The sequence below is a fragment of the Cebidichthys violaceus genome, unplaced genomic scaffold, assembly GCF_023349555.1.
Source record: "Cebidichthys violaceus isolate CVI_PGR_0920_01 unplaced genomic scaffold, fCebVio1.0.p SCAF_42, whole genome shotgun sequence".
Lineage (NCBI taxonomy): Eukaryota > Metazoa > Chordata > Actinopteri > Perciformes > Stichaeidae > Cebidichthys > Cebidichthys violaceus.
The window spans coordinates 971,921-991,920 of NW_027176617.1; the positions used below are offsets into that span (position 1 = coordinate 971,921).

A 20,000-nucleotide genomic window follows, 5' to 3' on the forward strand; every position below is an offset into this window, starting at 1 on the left:
ATCACATAAAGTCTATGCTTTGTTTTCTCGCATTTCTTCAATGCATGGTAGTGTCAACTTTTACTCAATAACAGCAAGACAACCACTATACAAAACAACCACAATATATTCTGCACTGACCACAGTATAGTGTTTGAATTTTTCCAGATCAGTGACACAACACAGACTTATGTTCAGAGATTTGTGCAGCATAGTAAGCATGGCAATATATGTGTCATGTGTCTAAAACAATGGTAAACATCTATTGCGTTTGTTGACAGTAGCCTCAAGAGACCATAATGCATTGCAACCATGTGATGAAATTTGAGAGTAGCAAAAGCCATTTGCTAAAGCAGGTTTGGGGGAAAAAAGTGGATGTACCAAAAAGTAGGTCTTATCACAAGCTGCCTTCTCAAATGCATTTAACATTACAAACTGAAGATGTTTGTGTATCACAGTCAGATATTTGATTGTTCCTGTATTGATATTCTATATCTGCTCTCACAACATTGTTTTCTTTGGTTCTTTGCAGCTCATGTGAGTAGTGTAGGCCTCACAAAGAGGTGCTGTGAATAGTGATAAGTTTCCCAGTGGCATTCAGATGTTGTTCCTACTTATCTCTCTGGCAAAAGTTGCAAATAGACACTGTGCCCTACGAAGGACGTGAGACAGCTGTTTCTATTAATAACCACCACTCTCTTACCTACCACGCGACCCCCGTGCCTCACCACAGCAAGCCTGGGTCCAGACAAATGCACAACACCCAGACAGACAGCAACAGAGGAAATCAACAAAGCAGCAACCACAGCGCTGTTCAACTGCAGCGCTCAACAACCAGCACACTCAGACCTGTTGGTACGGAAAAAACAAAACCAAGATAAAACCTGGAAACATGAAATCACTACGGTTCCTTGCTGCTGAGGGCTTCATTCAGAGTGGACCAAGTGCTCTGGAAAACCTCAACTGTGTGTCTTTTAACATCTACCCGCTTCTCTTCAAGGCCTGCTACCTCCATGAGCAGGCAGACTTGCTGCATGTTTTGGTCCAGACATGGCCTCTTCCTGTGCTTGACCTACAGAGGCTCCTGGGAGCAACAGTCGACTGTCAGATGGACCTTACCTCTCGCACCTGCCGGCTTTGTTTGGAGTCGATTCTGGCTGGCCTAAAGGTACTTAGATGGTCTTAATATGCCTTATCATATTGATGTCATCCTCATGTTTTAGTTGTGCCATGTTTTTCAGTTCTTCTGTTTTTGGCCTAACTGACTTGAACACACCTGCATTGACTTGTTATTGTCATGTACTCTTGTTTGTCAAAGGATTATGTGCTGTCTCCTCCAAGGACATACGCCAAGAACTTGCAAGTGGTGGATCTGACTGCCCTGAGGGATATCGAGCACCAGCCCTGCCCCTGCCAATCCACCCTGGGTCGATGGGCAAGAACTCACCTCCTGACCCAAATTTGCTATGAGACCATGGTGGCCATGCAATCCTGCGACGTGTCCCATTCTGCCTTTGAAACATCTATTGATGTCCGTCTGAACGGCTTCGTCACAGGCCACAACTATGAGCTGGTGGCTCAGACCTTCATCCTCCTCCGCTACTGTCCGTTGAAGCTTCGCTTTGTCAGTTTTCGGGCTGATTCCCTCTCCCTCAAGCAGCTATTCTATGTTCTGCGCCTAGCAGACACCAAGTCCATTTTAAAGCTGGAGGTAGTCCACAATGTTCCCCTGGAGGCCCCACACTTGGAGGTGCTGCTGTCCAAGGTGGAATTCCCCAAATTACAGTCTTTGACCGTGCCTGCTGGGGCGTTAGATATTAGGAGATTGGGCTCTGATGATGATGATGTGCTGTCCACCATCGGTAACCTGCTGGCACAACAGAGCGGCCTGACTGAGCTCTTTGTTGGTTTCTCAACTCTAACTGGACACCTACGCAGACTGCTTAAGTGAGTTAATGGGCAAAGGGAGGGATGAAAAGAGACACGGTGTCCTTGTTTGTAGTTATGTGGATGAGATGGATTTGCAGCATCAAAAGCTTTAATATAGCTCACAATAATCACCTTCAACCAGAACCACAGCACATTGCAGCTTTAAGGCTCTTGTTTAACAATGGGAGTTATTTTGTTGTTAAAATTGCTGACATGATGCCAGAGTGAGGACAGACGGCAGGTTAGCCAGTAACATGCTGGATGTAGTTTAAATGGAGATAGAACGGGAGCACAAACAATGAACAACAGAGCTGTCGATCACAATCTGGCATATAACTTTACTTCCAAAAAGATGCACCTGTAGGCATTTCTGGCACCAATCCTACATAACAAATCCTTCATGAGGACCAACACAAACCATAATAAGTAACTTTTACCTCTCTTTTCTTTACCCAGTCCCCTCAACACTCCGCTGCAGTGCTTGGAGTTGGCCAACTGCTGCCTGAACCGTTTGGACATGACCTACCTGTCGAACAGCCTCCACAGCGAGTTCCTGGTCCGTCTGGACATCAGCGGACACGACATCTTCAGCTCTTTCCCCACCTGTTTCCACAAACTGCTCTGCCGTTGCTCAGCCACATTGGTCAGCCTGGCCCTTGAAGAATGTAACATAGAGGATGAGCACATGGACGCCTTCTCTAATGCTCTGACTTGCTGTCAGGAGCTGGAGGAGCTCAAACTCCTGGGGAACCCTCTCACCTCTGCCGCCCTGCTGAGGTTGTTCTCCATGCTGTCTGTGGGTTTTCCCAAGTTAAAATATATAGAGATGCCAGTTCCCCGCCAGTGTTACTCTGAGGATGTCACATATCCTCTTAATGATTCAGATTTACTGCTATACAACAAGGAGCTGTTTCAGGAGGTCAGGGGTCAGCTGATGGGGATCCTGGAAGGAGCTGGTAGATGGAGTGTGGTGGTGTGCTCCCCACTCATGGGGGCCTATGACCCAGAGATTAATGAGACCAGCAAAGAGCTGGGAGTGTCCATGTTAAAATCTTTTACCAGCGTCATTGGGAACTTTATCGGTAGCATAACTGAGGTGGACAACAGGAGATCACAGGCTCAGACAGATAATTAGTGGGGTTGCCTGTGGAGGGATTAAGTAAATGACCAGAGAAGGGTCATGAACTCAAGATTGTTTACACAAATCTAGACATTTGTTTAAAGCAGACCTGAATCCTCAAACTGTCCAGAAATGTCCATGCTTTGTTGACAATGAGTTCTTTTCAAGACTGCGTTTTTAGGCTATACTTATGACAGCTATTTATTTTAATGAAGTGTTACTTCAGATAGCTGGCAAACTGTCATCACTGTTCCTACTGAAGGCCAAAACTGGGAAAGTAGATCAAGTAAGCTAAAAAAAAAATTCTGTGGTTTAACATCATATAAATGACTTCCATTCCTGACGAGATATTGTCTCAACAGAGAATCCCTTTAATCTCAGTACGTCCAACAGTCTGTAAGCCAAACAGATGTGCAGTGCAGATACATGTATGTATTATGGTAGATACTTGAAGTTTGCCTAATATATTTTCTTACATGTTTTTTGACTGTTTTATATAACTGGATTTTTAAATGTAGACAGCACATATTTGCAACATGGAACAGATCTGAATTAAGCAAGTATACTTGTAACTGTTTCATTTTGTCACACCAATAAATCAGATCTTTAAATCCCTCTATCCATTACATCATAAAAAAGTGACACTTCCACATCTTCCAAAATGTACAATTTTTTTAATGAGCTCTTGTTTTATATAGGTAAGATTTCATCTTAAATATTACACCAGGGGACAACCATGCACCAACTGAATACGAGGATTAACATCTTTGATCAGGAATCATTTACTTCTTCATCCACTCCTCCCTTTCATTCCTCTCACGGATCACCTCCTCCAGATATGGTGTCAGGTAATGAACATCCTAAAAGGAAAAGAGAAGAATATCGTAGAGGACATTATGATCAAAGACCCTCCAAAACATGTATTTTATAGTTCCTTTTCTATTTACTAACACTTGAAAATTGTGATTTTCAGTTTCACACTGAATAACTCCCTATTAAATTGTTTATTAAGTAAATCTGTTAAAAGTAAGCAGGTATTGTGAAAAGATTTTAAGAAAATGTTATGTACCTCTTCATATTTTGTCCACTGGTCTTTCGGGAGGATCTGCTGCTTCATGGAGAGATCCAGAGATCTCTTGAGCCTGAACATTCGGTCGTTGTACTGACCCTCTGGTAGCCTCCTCAGGGCCTCTTTTACATCAGAATCCTCGAGGATCGTATCATCACGCAATAAACCTACAAAAAGAAAATATGTAAGGCTTATTGGAAAAATTAAAGAAACATCCCCACATTTATAATGACATCAGTAGTCTTGACATACTGTTAATATAAAAACGAGTAGCACTGTGAGGTTTCATACTCGGAATATTTTTGATTAATGTATTTGAGCTTACCAAGCTTGTTGAAGCCACACATGTTATAATACCATTTGCGGACCCCGAGCAGGAGCCTGCCTGTTGCTACTGTGAACAAGACAAGAAAGATACAATCAGCATCAGTCACGCAGCACACACTTGATTTAGAGGCGAGAAAAAAAATGAATACGTTTCAGTTAGATGTGCGGAGGAAGGAGAAACGTTAACGTTATGCTTCTAATAGTGATGCAGTCTAAATCATGGAAACTGTGGTCAAACGTTACTATCTGGTTAAGACTCAAGGTATGACGTGACAAACAGTAAGTTAGATACTTTGCCCTTCTGTGGAATGTCAGATGAAACAACACAACAGTGCCGTAGTGCTAAGGAGCTAACGACACCGAGTGTAGGTCAGATGTTGTACCACCAAACGATAGCGGAGCACGATAACAACTGTTTAGAGACAAACTAAGAAACTATAAATCATTAAAAAAAAGGGACAGCAGGACGAGTGTCTAGTTGTAAAATAAGTAGTTTCACGGTGATAGCAGCGATGTTAGCATCAGTAGCTAGTGATGAGCTAACGCTAGCTAACAGTACCCTTAGCATAAGTTAGCATAAGGACACTAAAGGACACACAGAAGCGAAACTAGTCAAAGAGAACATACAGGTGGACACAATGAGCATAATACAACAACGTGTGTTACAGTATAACATGCACCACGACACACAAGTACAACACGAGCTTTAGAGAGTACATTTACAACTGAAAATGTAAAATAGGAAGCGATGTTTCAGTACCTGGTGCCCTCGACGCCATTTTTTTACCACTAAGAACAACCGCGGTGCGTCATGGGTAAGGAGGCGCATTCAGGTCAACGGGAAATTGCGCAATTTAACATTCTGTGCTTACAGTTTCCAATAGTCTTTGTTGTACAGCTTATTTGCATGCATGTAAAGGACATTTTTGGATGAGAAAAAGTATATAAAACAAAACAACGGTTTTGAAAACTCTTAATAGGTAAATCCATCAGTAAACTAAATCAAAATACATCACTCATTTGATGTAAAAGACACAGCTATCCTCATGACTTGATCAAGCCTGATTGAATATAAAGGTAGGGTAGTTACAGTGGAAGTCCATCAATAAGATCAGTCAATGGTACAGATCCTTTACTTAAGTAGATCAGCAATACCAGAATATAGAAACACCCCATTACAAGTAGAAGCTTAGAGGCTCAGCTCAGCTCATTCAAAATCACATTTAAGTAATAACCAGTTTAACAATTGCAGCAAAATGAACCTCAAGTATTTAAAGTAAAAGCACCCATTATGCAGTGAACTGACCCCTTTCACTGTTACGTTTTTCAATATTGTATTAATTGACCAGTATTACTGTTGCAGTATTTTAAATGTTTTTTAACTATATTGGATAGTTACAATCTTCAGCATCACAATGCATCAAACTTTAAATGCTGATTTATTGTTTTGTATGTAATATTTAAATCGTGAGCAAAGAGTACAATATTTTACTTTGAAATGTAGTGGAGCATAACTATTATGAAGCACTAAGTACTATTTTTTTTACATTTCACAAAAGTGACACCTCATCCTTTTCAATCTCCTTTAACTAGAGGCAGTCTTCAATATATGATCAATTATCATTTTATACTTTTACACATTTAACCCATTTATCATCGCTTTAAATAGACAGTCTTGGTAAATAGGATAGTATTTCAGTCAGAAATGCCGATTTGCATTATGAGAATTTATTAAACATCACATTATATTATAAAGCAAACATTGTATTTCAAACTCAGCCGGTATGTTAAAGCCTTGAATGTCTGCATTTGTCTGACATTATGGTATTTATTCTGTGTGCTTGATCACTTGTTTTCTGAAGTCCTTTATAATGTCCCCTCATGAAGAATCAAAGTGTCTTCTGGAATAAATAAAAATCTTCCAGTGTGGCCAAAGCCAACTCAGTGCAGAATATCTCATCAGGCAGCGACACCAGGCGGTCCAGGGAGATGTAGTTGGGCAGGGTTGGATCATACTGAGCCTTTCCGAGGTACTCAAGGAACAGGTGGCGCTCTGTGACACGCAAGTACTTGGTATTGAGGACCTATGGGAGGATATATCAGATGTTAAAGTTATAATGCTGAACTTGGACAAAATATAAAGGAAATTTGTCAAAAGTAAAAAAAAAAAAACAACACACAGCTGTACATTTACCTGTGGGAACTTGGCGATCAGGTTGTGGGGCACCTTCATGATATTGTGGAGGAAGTCAAATATTTGGGTTAGCTTCCTTTTATTGGCAGTCAGCACTTTTGGGACGGCAATGACTATGTGTTGGATCTCATTTTCCTTAAAGCCAAGCTCTATTTCACACACCTGTGGAACACATTAGCAAAACAAATTCAAATACAGCAGCTTAAGGTTTCGCAAACAATGTTTTCTGATGATGTCTTTTGTCATTCGATACCTTCAAATTTTCTTTAACAGAATCCAAACTGCCACACAGTAATCTGGGTAGACGAGCTACAATGTTCCGTGTCTGAGGAGAGAAAGGGAGAAAAACAACTATGATTTATTTTTCTACATTCAAAGACTAAATGTATTTTTGTGAAAAAATGACATGATACAAACATGGCTGAGCTCCTCAATGTGGAGGTCCCATTGCGTCAGTATATCAGTTAGCTTACATTAGAAGCACTGAGGTTGAGTTGCTGCTGATAGAACCCCAGTCGGTTGTCCAGCCTCTTCACACTGAAGTTAAGCAGATACGGAGCTCTGGATACCATGGATGCAACATTCTCAGAACTGAACTTCTTTGACTTGAGATAATTCACCCTTTGCAAATAACAAAAAGAGAACATTATTAAGACAAGGAGGTGCAACTCAAGAGAAGGAAGATGACCTGACCAGTCACTACTTCAGTATACACTATATACGGTGAGCTTGTTTCGTGGGCCTTCTCTTGTTAGACTGATTTAATTTAGAATAAAGATATTTGGCAAATTTAAAGGCATGTAATGTTTCAGTTTCTGAGATCCCTTTAAGTCACCTGGACTGTAGGTGTTCCAAACTCTCCGTGAGAATGAAGGGGTTGTGCGTGATGATATAGCCAAAGCGAGAGTCCTCCACCCCAATCTCTTTGAGGAACAGCAGCCTTGGGACCACATCTGTGTTGAAGTTGAGCCTCAGTAGCATGGACCCCACGTTGGGCCTCTGTTCAAGCTTCCACAGGTTTACACCTGCAATGAGGGGATGAATGATCCCAAATGATCATTGCATATATCACAATAAATCTGAATTACGCTTCAAAACTTGCAAGTCAATATGACTTACATTGTTCTCAACAATATTTTGAAAGTCTTTAATTACCTAGCTGTACCAGTTTGCTGAGGGTCTCAGACCGGTCAACGTAGTCTCTTAGAGAGGTGGAGGCAGGAGGCATGGCAGAAGGAACAGATATACTGACAGCCTCTTCATCACTGATCACCTCTAATGCTGAAAACTCAGCAGCTGCGTCCAGATCTTGTAAATGAAGAAAATACAGATGAAATGCATTCAACTTCCTCTCAAGATAGAAATAATATGTAAAGTGAATTATAATGATGAATGAAAAGATTAGGGTCAACAACAGCAAACCAATATGTACCTAATGACACCTGGATTTCCGGCACAGCATCTCTGATTGGCAAAAGGGGGCTCTTGTACGCTACAACATCCGCTCTAGATGTTTCTTCAACGTCCTTGTCTTCCTTAGCCTCAGTTGCCAGATGTTTGGCAGCTAAGTCGCTGTAACAGAACATCTGTTGTTTCCGCATTTGTCTTGCCTGATTTGTTATGTGATTCCCCTTAATAATTGAGGATCCATCAAGGATTTTGGTGGGTACCCTTGTAAATCTAATGCAATGGCGAACTTGAGTGTAATACTGCCAGGTATTAGCCACTGTCTTGGAGCAAAGATGGCTTCGGCACTGTAGACACAGCTGTGTACAGGATGAAGCCATGGCGATTCTGCAAAAAAAAAGTATCATGGTTTGAGGGGCCGTACAATATGGTGATTATTATTATTATCTCTAGACAAGGATAGTCCACACTGTCTGATGCCATCAACAGCATTTTCTTAGTACTTGGTACCATCAAAACAAGAGTTTGTGGTATCATCATGCTCCATCTAGACCTCCTACACTAGACCTTCTACACTGAAAATACTTCATGAAAACTTACAAAATAGTTCAAAACTCTGTAGAGTAAAGTTAAATTAGAATCAAAACAAGATTAAACTTGTTTTGGCAAAGTATGTTGACAACTTAAACAATTAACTATAATAAACAAGTAAGAGGTGGACAACAAACTATCTACTACGTCTTGTACAAATGCAAAGAATGCTTGAATAAATTAATGCACGGATATCAAAGTACTTTACATATAGATGTGGTTTTATGTGCATATATTGAGAATACAATATAGTCTGATGAGATTTACTTATTAAAATGCAAGGGCATTGCCAATATTATCATTCTAACCTCCATTAAATTAATATACGAGCAGTGATTTGCACGTTGCCACTTCTTGTAAAGCCTTACTGTTTGTATCTATGTGTATTTTTTGTTTGTGTAAGTAGTTTTTTTTTCCTTCAAGAGGCTAGCTTAAAGCAGACCAATCGCTAGTGTTAAATGCTAGCAAGCTATCAGAATGAATACCTCTTTAAAGTCTAAGCACAACGTATTATTATATGGTGTTAACTCTTTACTCACAATAATTGTATCCTCAATTCAGCTCTATCGTCTACCAAGATGTCGCACAATGTCATCCGTTTTCACGTGTATTTTAGCAGAAGGACTTCCCGGAAGTGTCAGATTGTGGAATGTACCACAACAACATATTTGTGGGTAACACTAAATGCATTTAATATACACATGAAGATAAAACATTTAAAAAAGCTGAAATTAAACCAATAAAGGGATAAAACAATGGAACACGTGTAAGTTATTGTATTTGTAGTTCGGGCTATTTATTTGAGTGAATCCTAGAAGATGTATTATCACCTATAAACACCCCCATTAGCTCTGTGGTTCAGTCCATCTTCAGGGTTTCTCTCGCCGACAACGTCACTTCAACTTGTCGCACTGCTATCACAACATTTAGTTTTAGCCGTCAAACTTAAGGAGAGAGTCCGCTACAGCGACATGGCAGACACCGACTCACCCCCAACACCTCGGAAGGATGATGCCAACTATAACTTACATTTCAGAATTATAAACGAGCAACAAGTGGACGACATCTGCCTTGATTTCTTCTATAAGCCACACACCATCACACTCCTGACAGCTACTGTGCTGAGCCTCATGTACTTTGCGTTTACAAGGTAACGTTAAACTACTCAGTGAGCTGAACTTTGTTTGTTCCAAGTGCTGTTTCATTTTAAAGCTAAGAGTACAAAAGCACCCCCGTTCAGTATCAAGCTATCCTGACTGAGTGTATCCACAGTGCTGAATATGTTAAGAAGTTTCCATTTGTTAACATGTGATATGTGATGTTACAGAGATGATGAGAACTCCGAGAACAACCTCCGAGTTGGTATTCTGGTGGTAGTCTCCTTCTTCTTGGTCATCAGTGTCCTGGCCTTCCCTAATGGTGAGATATGTATCTAAACCTACAGTGGCTCCATGATTCTGTGTGTTTAAGCTCAGCCAATTATATCTTTTTCTTTTTGTCCACTGTAGTCGGGTCAATGACATGACATGTCATATTTTAGTGTCCGAGTCCATTATTTCCTTTTTAAATCATTTTATTGATTCATGACATATATCATTTCATTCAATAAAGGCTATTGAGTTTGAATTAATTTTCAGTTCATTCAAATAATATTCATTCTTTTATATTTTGGCATCTCAAACCCTGAAAATGCAAGCAACAAGCAAATGAACAGAGTAAGACAACTATCCAAAAAATGTATTTGAATGATAATAAATTCAAAATTAATACAATGGGATGATTTTATCGTTGACATATTTCAAGTAAACAAAATGTTACAAATACCTATAGTTTTAAAGCATTTGAGATCATTATAAATCTTTTGTCCAGTAATTTGAATGTTCTCAAATTTCAGGGTGCAACTGTAAAGATGGGACTTTTATTATTAAATTAAAGTGCAGAACAGTAAACAGGATATTGCATCATCAAGAGGACCCCAACTAACCTTTATGGCAGAGTGAAAGTGTTTTTAGATCTCTTTTAAATATTGATAAAAATAGCTACTTTTAACTTATAGGTAGGCTGGTATACTTTCCATGTCAGGCGGTACAACCAATGTAAAACTAGAAAAATGTTATTTTATCATATAAGTCTTTATTGTATTTAAATATAATGTGTATGAACTTGTTAACGAGAACAAAAAAATAATACAGAAGTATTACAAGAAGATGCCTGAATAATTTGAAATTAGTTGCAAAAGTCCGGTGGTGTAACCAGTAATTCAGGTGATGCATCTGCAAGGAATGTCACTTTATGATATTTTATTATTATTATCTAAGAATATTGACTACATTTTTTAATCGTTTAATAGTTTTACCTTAAATGCAGGGTTGGTAATAATGAGACACTAGCAATAGTATGCTAGATTTGACCAAAAAAACGGCCCAGTGATGCTAACTCTTCTCCAGTGAAACTAGTTAGTCTTCAACACTGACAGCCCGTCCCTTCAGGCCTCCCTCCAAAGCCACTCCCCCAAAACTATCATTATAAACGTAACCAACCGACATGGCTGCCGTTAGTACTCACAGCTGTCAAGCTTGTGGAAGACCGAGTGATGAGCAATGAGAACACGGAGGCAGGCAGGAACAGGTCAGGTAGCCGTCCGATCATTATATACGAGCTGTATGAAATGATCGGACGAGCTTCTTACAGTCCTGAGACAGACACAGATACTAGATTATTGTTCTTTTTTTTTTGTCTGAGTGTTAACTGTCCGGATGTAAAGAAATATCAAATAATTTTGAAGAAGATAACCAACCCTGCATTTAAAGATACAATATACTTTCTATCCTTTTTTCATGATAATATTCTATAATTATTTTAGATGCCACTGTTATGTAAAGTAAAATCAACATGACACAGTGAGCGCATTAGCAATGATTTGGCTTCAAGAGAAGCATATCTTGCCAAAAGAAAAGAGAGATAATAAATCTTGATAAACTATGTTGTCTTCCCCCCCCTTCTTTGGAGATGTCCTCCTCCTCTGAACTTTCATCTAGACAAGTTACACTGTGCACCTCGGACAAGACATAACAGAGGGTTTTTTCTATTAACCACAGTCTCCTTCCCCATGTTCTTCCCCTGTGTTAGAAATCTTGCCCTACTTGTTTATCAACGTCCTCCCCCTCTATCTTCACACTCTCTCTATCTTCACCCGGGCTCCAAGGCCGCTGTACAAGACTCCCTGTCTCAGTGACGTGAAGAACATATGACAATGATACCGGCCAATATCACAGGATGAATGTGAATATACATGGATACATTTCAAATGATGGATATGATTGATTTTACACAAATATATTTCAAGACACAAATACATTTTTCTCCCACAACGGCAATTTATCTTAAGTTATTTATTTATTTATGGTTTATTTTGCAGTTCTTACTTTTATACACTTGTCAGACCTTTCAGGTTTTAAAATAATTAATTTGTTATTACACAACTGAGGTTCTGTTACAATTAATCCTGTTATTTTTAATGTTGTCAGGTGGCACAACTGCTAAATGTCAGGTGGTGTAACCAGGTAAAACATTAATTTAGAACAATAAATAATAGGTTAAAGTGACCAAATGTTTGATAACTATAACATGAATAACTATTCTATTCCATATATTCATTTGTACATTTTTATCATTATTTTTCTCAGTTTAAATGTAAAATCGGATGCTTAAGAAACCAAAAACCTGATCAATAGAATGCTGCAATAATCTTCATTTATTATAAATACAAAACACATCCACAAAATAAGTATGTGTTAAGCATTGTAGACACTCTGAGAGACACTTGTCAAAGATTTCAGTTATAATGAGTAGTAGGAAAATATATATATATTTTTACAAATATGTGGTTGCGCCACCTAACATTTTTTAGCCGGTGAAGTTAAATAATACTGTTAAAAATACATATAACCACTTTGAAAAGTTATTTAACAAATGAGACTTGTTTAAACACATTGTTCCACACTCAAAAATATGCATTACATCCAATTTGAAAATACTTTTAAAAAAAAATCATTTTTAGAAGCCTTATTTGTCATTGACCCAGTTGTGAAACAATTAGTCATCTGACATGAATAAGCAGCTATTCTGATAACTATTTAAAAGTCCGTCATTTTTCAAGAACAAATGCCAAATATTCCCTGCTTCCAGCTTCTCAAATGTGAGCATTTTATGCTTTTTTATATTATGTGATAGTAAATTCAATATATCTTGTCTTTGGACTTTTGGTTGAACGAATTGAGCAATATGAAGATGTCACTGTGGGCTTTAGGAAATTGTAAAGGGGCATTTTCCCCCGTTTTTCTGACATTCCATTAACCAAAAGATTATTCTGAGAATAATCATCAGATAATAAGAAAATAATTGTCAGCTGCAGCCATTTTTCATTTTCTTGATATACATGTTAGATGAAAAGACAGTCAAAACATTTGTCCGGATTCAGTGTGAACGTGTATTGTTAAAAAATCTTAACTTAAGGATCAGTTTCTAACTTTTTCCAGAGCTTTTAACCTAATCTTCATTGGGAGGGCTTGCTGAGATGTCAGTGAGATAGCACAGTTGTCAAATATGGAACTTGACGGGATAACAGGTGGTCCTATAGATGGAGCTAAATATTTGCATGACAACTCTGCAAACTCCATCTACTGAGGTGACTCTGGAAAAAGACTTAGTGGACCTTGAGTGTAAACACACTAAGAGTCACTTACCAATATGATGCTTTCTTCATCAGGACCTTTTACCAGGCCACACCCTGCAATATGGAGAATGGTGTTTGGTGAGTGCTCACCCACATGTGTCACACCCGCTGTGCGTCATTCACATTAACCACATTTTCCTGCTGAGATCCAGTTTTCAATTTTCTTTATCCTCACTCATTTCCTCATGTCCTCGGCAGGCGCCAGTGTTCTGTACTTCCTGTTTTTTGTCTTCCTCATCTTTCTTAACTGGGACCAAGTAAAGACACTGATGTACTGGATTGACCCAAATCTGCGCTATGCACAGCGGGAAGCTGATATCATGGTGAGGATGGTTTTGAAACTCTGAACTATCAGAGCTCGCACCACATCTAATACTAAATGTTGGAAGATGTCAGAATGGATGGAAGGGTGGGGACATGGAGAGGGCTTGTCTCTGTCGGTTCTAGTTTTCAAACACATTTTCCTGCTTTCTTAAGAAAAACGGACTGCTTATATATGTATGTTTTTGGAATTCAGTCAATCAAAATGAGAACACTTCCAGCTCTTCATTTCCAGTTGAAAAAATCTAGTGTTTTCTTTTTTTGGTTGCTGTTGCGTTTCTTTTAATTCAGTCTTCTTTCCCCTTACAGGAATATGCTGTGAACTGTACAGTGATAACATGGGAGCGGGTCCTGACCCACTTCGACATCTTCGCATTTGGCCACTTTGCTGGCTGGGCAGTGAAGGCTCTGCTCATCCGCAGTTACGGCCTCTGTTGGACCATCAGCATCACCTGGGAGCTCACTGAGGTAACATGCACATGTTCAACACGCGGTTGGACTTGATCTGCCTGTTCTAAAATCTGCAGTCCAAGGACCTAAACAGAAATTCAGTCATACAAAAAAAGTAATTCCTTGTAATTTGTAGTGATCCAGCTCACACAGGCACACAGCATTGCTTCAGCTCGGTCTGTGCAGGCAACAAGGATTGTTTGTTTGGGAGAAACTCCTCATAAAAGAGCAGTTGTATGAGCAGGAGTTTCTGTACATAACAAGTGCTGTTGGCTTGACTGCGGCCAATTGTTGACTGGAGAGATAAGATTACGGGATTTTGCCTCATACCAAATTCATTCATCATAGAAATCGAATGCACCACAGCAGGTCCTGAGTCCAACAAGGTGGCACTCAAATAACAGACTTAAGAAATGTGGTCCCTTGATTTAAAACGCTATTTATCTCTTTCATCACATTAATACATTTTCACTCAGTATTGTACTTTTTTTCACAGCTGTTCTTCATGCACCTGCTGCCAAACTTTGCAGAGTGCTGGTGGGATCAGGTGATACTGGACATACTGTTGTGTAATGGAGGAGGCATCTGGCTGGGTATGACGGCCTGCCGTTTTTTGGAGATGAGGACCTACCGCTGGGCCAGCATCAAGTCGGTGAAACTTGTGTTCTTTCCTTTGTTTTTTTATTTGTTTTCTTTGTCCTAAACAATGTGAAAGTATTAGGTATAATTGGTAGTTAGAGGCCTTTTCTTTTGTTGTTTTCTTTTGATACAGATACAAAATTGGGTAGTACTGTACTGGAAGATTACTATAAGAATCATTTAGTTGATTGTTCTAACAGAAGGTAGATAGTTTGTGATACTAGAATTCGGCATACTATCTTTGATGCAAGATGTGTATACATCTCAGTATCCTCAAAAGTGCACGTACTCTGTTCAGAGAAATCCACACCACCACGGGGAAGATAAAGCGAGCCGTGCTCCAGTTCACCCCGGCCAGTTGGACTTATGTACGCTGGTTTGACCCAAAGTCCTCCTTCCAGAGGCTAGCAGGCATCTATCTCTTTATGATCTTATGGCAGGTACTGTATTCTTTTGATCTTTTACTTTACTTATTAGATTGTCCTCGCTATTAGTGCTGCATCAATTGATCATCTCTTTTTAATGAATCAACGGATCAAATATTCTAGAAGCTCCTCCTCTATGGCATCCTGCTGCTCACACTTGGCAGCAAATATACAAAATATCCATAAGAAATCCTTTAATCTTGTGTGTCTGACACCCTTTATCTTCACAGCTGACAGAGTTGAACGCATTCTTCCTCAAGCACATCTTCGTCTTCCAGGCGTCTCACGCTCTCAGCTGGTGTCGTATCCTCATCCTTGGAGTCATCACTGCGCCCACTGTAAGGTATGTTCAACCTTCAAAACAGCATCATTACACCCATGAGCAACAATAAACATAATACACAGATTAAGATGAGACCTAAAATATATACTACCTTTTTTGACATAACAAATTGTTTTTTAGGGGAAATGTCGGGGATGTCTTCGATGCTTTTTGACATTTAAATCTGTGTGGAAATTTTAAATACTTACTTTGTTTTGTTCCTTTTTCTCAAACCTCTTTCAGACAATATTATGCATACCTTACAGACACTCAGTGTAAACGAGTTGGCACGCAATGCTGGGTGTTTGGGTAAGTATCTTATGTACAGATCATGTTTTTCTCTGGCCTAGAAACAAGCTGCATTAATAGTAAACTTGTTGTTTGTCATAACATTTTCAGTTTTACTTGTTTCTTTTTTTATTGCACGCGCCATAACTAGGGTCAAATTCACTTGTATGTGCCTATCAGTTAAATCACAACATTGTGTTTTTTAGCATTGATACCAGTAGTCTAGTAAGAAAACTTACACTGAACTTTGTCCAGAGCCTTGTAGGTGTTCTTTGATCTTGTCGACAAATATCACAATAGCTGTGCCCGGGCTGGTTGGCTCGCCCTGATTTTAATCAAACAAATCAGAACGGCAACTTTGGTACACGTGTTACTGGTGTATTCCCGGATGTTGTAGATTCAAACATGAGGACAAATCAAAGTTCTGGCACAACTACAACTTAACAGTGAATGGATACTTCCCACACGTGGCGACAGCTCAGCCAAACTGATAGCAGTCCACACTGAAACCACTGTTGTGTTGGCTACTATGTTCTTAGCCAGAAAGCTTTTCAAGCTATTTTAGTGTATTTGACAAATAAATGGGCAAGCTTTTATATATATATATATATATATATATATATATATATATTTATATTTATATATATATATATATATATTTATATTTATATATTTATATATTTATATATTTATATATATATATATATATATATATATTTATATTTATATATATATATATATATATTTATATTTATATATATATATATATATATATATTTATATATATATAGCTTTTTCATTTTAAATTACAGTGCACTTTTTGTAGTCAATTGAAATTCATACCGTAATGTGGTTATTGACCTCCCTTCAGATACTAAGCTGCTAATGCCCTCAGTCTGCACTAGTTTCCATAGCAACGAGACAGGTTCTCTCTGTCTGCATGATTTGCTTAACATTGAGGCTGCTCTCGTGTAACCTTTACAGTTGAAGTGCGTTTTCCACAGCAGTACGGTGAATGAGTATTGTTCTGGGTTTGACGGCTGGGGAACAATAACACTGAGCACATTTGAACTCAAGTGTTATGCGTCCAAAGAGAGGCTCCGCTGCAATGCAATGGTGCTGCCAAGAGAGGGGGCCAAACCAAAAAACATCCATTTATCAAATGCTCTGATATCTCCCCATAGGGCCATCTCTTTCCTTGAGGCACTTGCTTGTGTGAAATTCAGTCAAGATTTGTTTTCCAAGACACAAATTCTTTATGTACTCCTGTGGCTGCTTTGTCTGGTAAGAAAAACAAGTGTGCATATATATATGTGTGTTCTCATGGAGGATATGATTCACTTCAGTGAGTCGCGAGCAGATGCATCAAAATAATGCAACTATGTTTCCTGTGTAAATATGATAACACTGTGATGCCCTTATGTATGTCTTCAAAAAGGGACATTAACAACTGTTAATGTATACAACCCGCCCTTATGGACAAGTATATGAAAAGGATATCAGGCCTTAACTCAGCTAGTTGCTTCTGATAACATCTGATTAATAACAGTCACAATTAAGTGTGCTTTTACACAGCTGCACATTCTTTTCTAAGAATGTTTCTTTTCAGTAGATCCCAAACTGTATTCACTGAATTTGGCACCTTTTTAAACAGCCTAAAAACCATAGACTGTATATAAGAAGCTAAAAACTTGACAGTCTTAGCTATGTTCATTCTTGCTAGGCTGTGAACAAGCACAACAAGTGTGGACACGTTTTTGCTTTAACATGTATCTGTTGTATATGTTGCAATACATATGCAACTTTAGGGTGTCTACTTTTCTGCTCATTAAGTGTATTTTTTCTCCTGACTTTCGGAAAAAAACGGTGTTAAACTAAACTTTTTTTGCATCCTCTTCTACATTTTAGGCACTCATCACACTTCTATGTCTATATGGGATGATGTGGTATGAGCAAAAAAAACTGAAGGTGAGATTTTGCTTTAGTTCTTAATTTGAAGCTTCAGTTATATCATAAGTATTAATTTACAAAATGTTTTAAGAGTAACTCATAACCAGTGGATAATCCTGTTTTGCTCACTTATTGTTATTAAAATTAAAGCCAGAATAAACCCGATACACAACAGACACTTTGAGTTGTCGTAGTAGAAAAACACAGGTGTTACTAATAACGTTAACGATGGCTCTGTTCTATTCAAGTGTCCCAGAGGACAGTGAGCCAGTATGCACAATACAAGGACCCTGAAACTAAAGCAGCTGGAGCAAATTTAGTTGCCGTCATTGATTGTATTATTTACACCTGTGCGTTTCCTACTGTCGGTAAAAAAAGTTAGTGATTTGTCGCTTGCTGTTTAGTCACTCTTTATCTTCTGATTCGTCACGCTGATCTTCCTTCTGTTTACAGAGCAGTTCTGTACAAAGTGAGGACTGCGATGACGGCAGTGTTGGCGACTCGTGTGATTTTGCTCCAGATGGCCTTGCAGGTCAGTCTCATAACAGGCAGATTGGTGACAACTCTTCTAAAAAAAAATCTCCATCCAGAATGTTTGACATATAGTTATGTATTTTTCCTCCATAGCTCAGAGGGATACATTAAGAAGTTTACAACCGACAAAACGAAGGAGAGCTTGTGGGAAGAACAGATTTGGGAATGGCCATGGAGGAAAGAAATAATGAAACAAGAGTGACACTGAATCTCATCCTGAAGGATACACCCAACAAGAGAAATACAGTATGCATCAATTTACTGAATGTTGTAAAAGTTGCATCAAGGGTTATAAATAAAGGGATAAATTCTAGAGGGCAGACACCAAAACAAAGTCATGTCAACTCACCAAGTTCTAATATTCTGTGGGAGTCAGAGGCGAATCACACCAATGAGCTGAACGCTCTATAGACCTGCAGACTGGTGTGTTGATTCTCTCTACTCTGGCAGATCTTTAATATTTATATCGCAAGGACAACATTTGTCTTATATTCAATGTCAGACATTTTTAAACAGACCTAACCTAGAATTTATTTATATATACACTGGAATGCTATCCTAAGCATTGTTCTACAACCAAAATTGTATACTCTTCTACCTTAAATTACATTAATATTTAACTTTGAACTGTGGGACACATATGTCCAGTCAGGGAGTTAACCCTGAGTTGTGCTACACTTTGAATTTTTTTTGCTCTAAATCTTTTTGACTGTTTACACTTTACTAAATGCAATACTTTTATGAGAAAGATAATTATCATTGTTGTGTATGGTTTGTCATTTGAATTGGTGATGATTATTTGTTAACTTGGTAATATGTTTGTGTTTTTTATAATAAGTGAATCTAGAATACAGAACTGTGTGTTTTTCTTCCATCGAAATTGCATCTTCACTTTAAATAAGAGGAGCAGCCAAGTGTAACTGAACCACCAGTAGCCTTTACATGGTACCCTTTTTAACCTAAGTCAATGTGATATTGGGACTGTTGGGATGGGGTTTTTTTGTCTTGGTGTGTTATTGTGTTTGTTTTTAAAGGGAGAAGTGAGCAGTGTATGATAGGTGTACTGACCAAGAATACTGTGACATTCAATGCAAAAGCACTGTGGCGACATTCAACAGCAGGGGATAATCATTTGTGTGAAATTATCCTTTTTAAGTTATCCAAATGAATGAACTGTGACATTAATATAACACATTAACTGACTGCTACATATAAGTTGTTCTTAATATTGTTAAATGATGCATTATTTTTCATCTTTAGTGTAGGAATGTGTTTTACATCTTCCCTGAAAGTTAGTGTTGCTTAATTGAAACTTTTTCCCCCCCCACTAGCCTGCCTCAGTTGTTCTGGTTCTTTGACACATACAAAGCTTTATGTGTCAGACTACACTGTATTTTATTTAAAATCTTGCTACCTGCTTTTGCCTCGAAGGTGTCTGACCGAAAGATTGCTTATTAAAAGATTTTGCACAGTTTGAGTGTCGGGATGCTTTTTTTAAATTAAATTATGTTAATGTTTTAATTGTTACCTCAAATGCACTACTTGCTATTACTGATTTATAATTTTATATGGATGGGTTGACTTGTTTTTGATGCAGGCTTACGTAACAATACATACAAATCACACTGTACAAGTTACAAGTTACAGGAACGCCAAATTCAAATTCCATGGCAGTATACAGAGTTAAGTGTAAATAACCTGACATGAAATTCTGCAAACT

At 38.4% G+C, this 20,000-nt stretch overlaps 4 protein-coding genes across 4 annotated transcripts; 2 read left to right on the forward strand and 2 right to left on the reverse strand.

Annotated features, from left to right (window-relative positions):
• The first annotated feature begins 730 nt into the window (after positions 1 to 730).
• On the forward strand, positions 731 to 3,645 carry lrrc14b (leucine rich repeat containing 14B). The gene is made up of 3 exons (XM_068728607.1): positions 731 to 1,147; positions 1,298 to 1,926; positions 2,365 to 3,645. Exons 1-3 carry the CDS (start codon positions 872 to 874, stop codon positions 3,041 to 3,043), a joined length of 1,584 nt encoding a protein of 527 aa, XP_068584708.1. The 5' UTR covers positions 731 to 871; the 3' UTR covers positions 3,044 to 3,645.
• A 37-nt stretch (positions 3,646 to 3,682) lies between these two features.
• On the reverse strand, positions 3,683 to 5,223 carry uqcrb (ubiquinol-cytochrome c reductase binding protein). Its single transcript, XM_068728608.1, has 4 exons — positions 5,185 to 5,223; positions 4,423 to 4,491; positions 4,098 to 4,264; positions 3,683 to 3,888 (listed from the first exon to the last, which is right to left on the reverse strand). Exons 1-4 carry the CDS (start codon positions 5,201 to 5,203, stop codon positions 3,811 to 3,813), a joined length of 333 nt encoding a protein of 110 aa, XP_068584709.1. The 5' UTR covers positions 5,204 to 5,223; the 3' UTR covers positions 3,683 to 3,810.
• Positions 5,224 to 6,136: 913 nt separating this feature from the next.
• On the reverse strand, positions 6,137 to 9,242 carry mterf3 (mitochondrial transcription termination factor 3). Its single transcript, XM_068728544.1, has 8 exons — positions 9,156 to 9,242; positions 8,051 to 8,412; positions 7,774 to 7,926; positions 7,454 to 7,643; positions 7,092 to 7,239; positions 6,872 to 6,943; positions 6,619 to 6,780; positions 6,137 to 6,508 (listed from the first exon to the last, which is right to left on the reverse strand). The coding sequence occupies exons 1-8, from the start codon at positions 9,209 to 9,211 to the stop codon at positions 6,314 to 6,316; spliced, it is 1,338 nt and encodes a 445-aa protein (XP_068584645.1). The 5' UTR covers positions 9,212 to 9,242; the 3' UTR covers positions 6,137 to 6,313.
• A 266-nt stretch (positions 9,243 to 9,508) lies between these two features.
• On the forward strand, positions 9,509 to 19,751 carry ptdss1b (phosphatidylserine synthase 1b). Its single transcript, XM_068728623.1, has 13 exons — positions 9,509 to 9,766; positions 9,944 to 10,035; positions 13,385 to 13,429; positions 13,550 to 13,674; positions 13,982 to 14,140; positions 14,619 to 14,770; positions 15,060 to 15,201; positions 15,417 to 15,529; positions 15,752 to 15,817; positions 16,981 to 17,080; positions 17,705 to 17,764; positions 18,200 to 18,278; positions 18,374 to 19,751. The coding sequence occupies exons 1-13, from the start codon at positions 9,588 to 9,590 to the stop codon at positions 18,466 to 18,468; spliced, it is 1,407 nt and encodes a 468-aa protein (XP_068584724.1). The 5' UTR covers positions 9,509 to 9,587; the 3' UTR covers positions 18,469 to 19,751.
• The last annotated feature ends 249 nt before the right edge of the window (positions 19,752 to 20,000 follow it).

Excerpts from the sequence above, each read along its gene's own strand:
- lrrc14b (XM_068728607.1), top strand. The coding sequence starts at position 872 with ATGAAATCACTACGGTTCCTTGCTGCTGAGGGCTTCATTCAGAGTGGA. Across the intron at positions 1,148-1,297 it reads CGATTCTGGCTGGCCTAAAG|GATTATGTGCTGTCTCCTCC; the intron begins GTACTTAGATGG and ends TGTTTGTCAAAG. Across the intron at positions 1,927-2,364 it reads CACCTACGCAGACTGCTTAA|TCCCCTCAACACTCCGCTGC; the intron begins GTGAGTTAATGG and ends TTCTTTACCCAG.
- uqcrb (XM_068728608.1), bottom strand. Across the intron at positions 4,265-4,422 it reads GTGTGGCTTCAACAAGCTTG|GTTTATTGCGTGATGATACG; the intron begins GTAAGCTCAAAT and ends TTCTTTTTGTAG. Across the intron at positions 3,889-4,097 it reads AGTGGACAAAATATGAAGAG|GATGTTCATTACCTGACACC; the intron begins GTACATAACATT and ends TTTTCCTTTTAG.
- mterf3 (XM_068728544.1), bottom strand. The coding sequence starts at position 9,211 with ATGACATTGTGCGACATCTTGGTAGACGATAGAGCTGAATTGAGGATA. Across the intron at positions 6,944-7,091 it reads TCAACCTCAGTGCTTCTAAT|ACACGGAACATTGTAGCTCG; the intron begins GTAAGCTAACTG and ends TTCTCTCCTCAG. Across the intron at positions 6,781-6,871 it reads CTGTTAAAGAAAATTTGAAG|GTGTGTGAAATAGAGCTTGG; the intron begins GTATCGAATGAC and ends TGTGTTCCACAG.
- ptdss1b (XM_068728623.1), top strand. The coding sequence starts at position 9,588 with ATGGCAGACACCGACTCACCCCCAACACCTCGGAAGGATGATGCCAAC. Across the intron at positions 15,530-15,751 it reads ATCACTGCGCCCACTGTAAG|ACAATATTATGCATACCTTA; the intron begins GTATGTTCAACC and ends AACCTCTTTCAG. Across the intron at positions 17,765-18,199 it reads ATGAGCAAAAAAAACTGAAG|AGCAGTTCTGTACAAAGTGA; the intron begins GTGAGATTTTGC and ends TTCTGTTTACAG.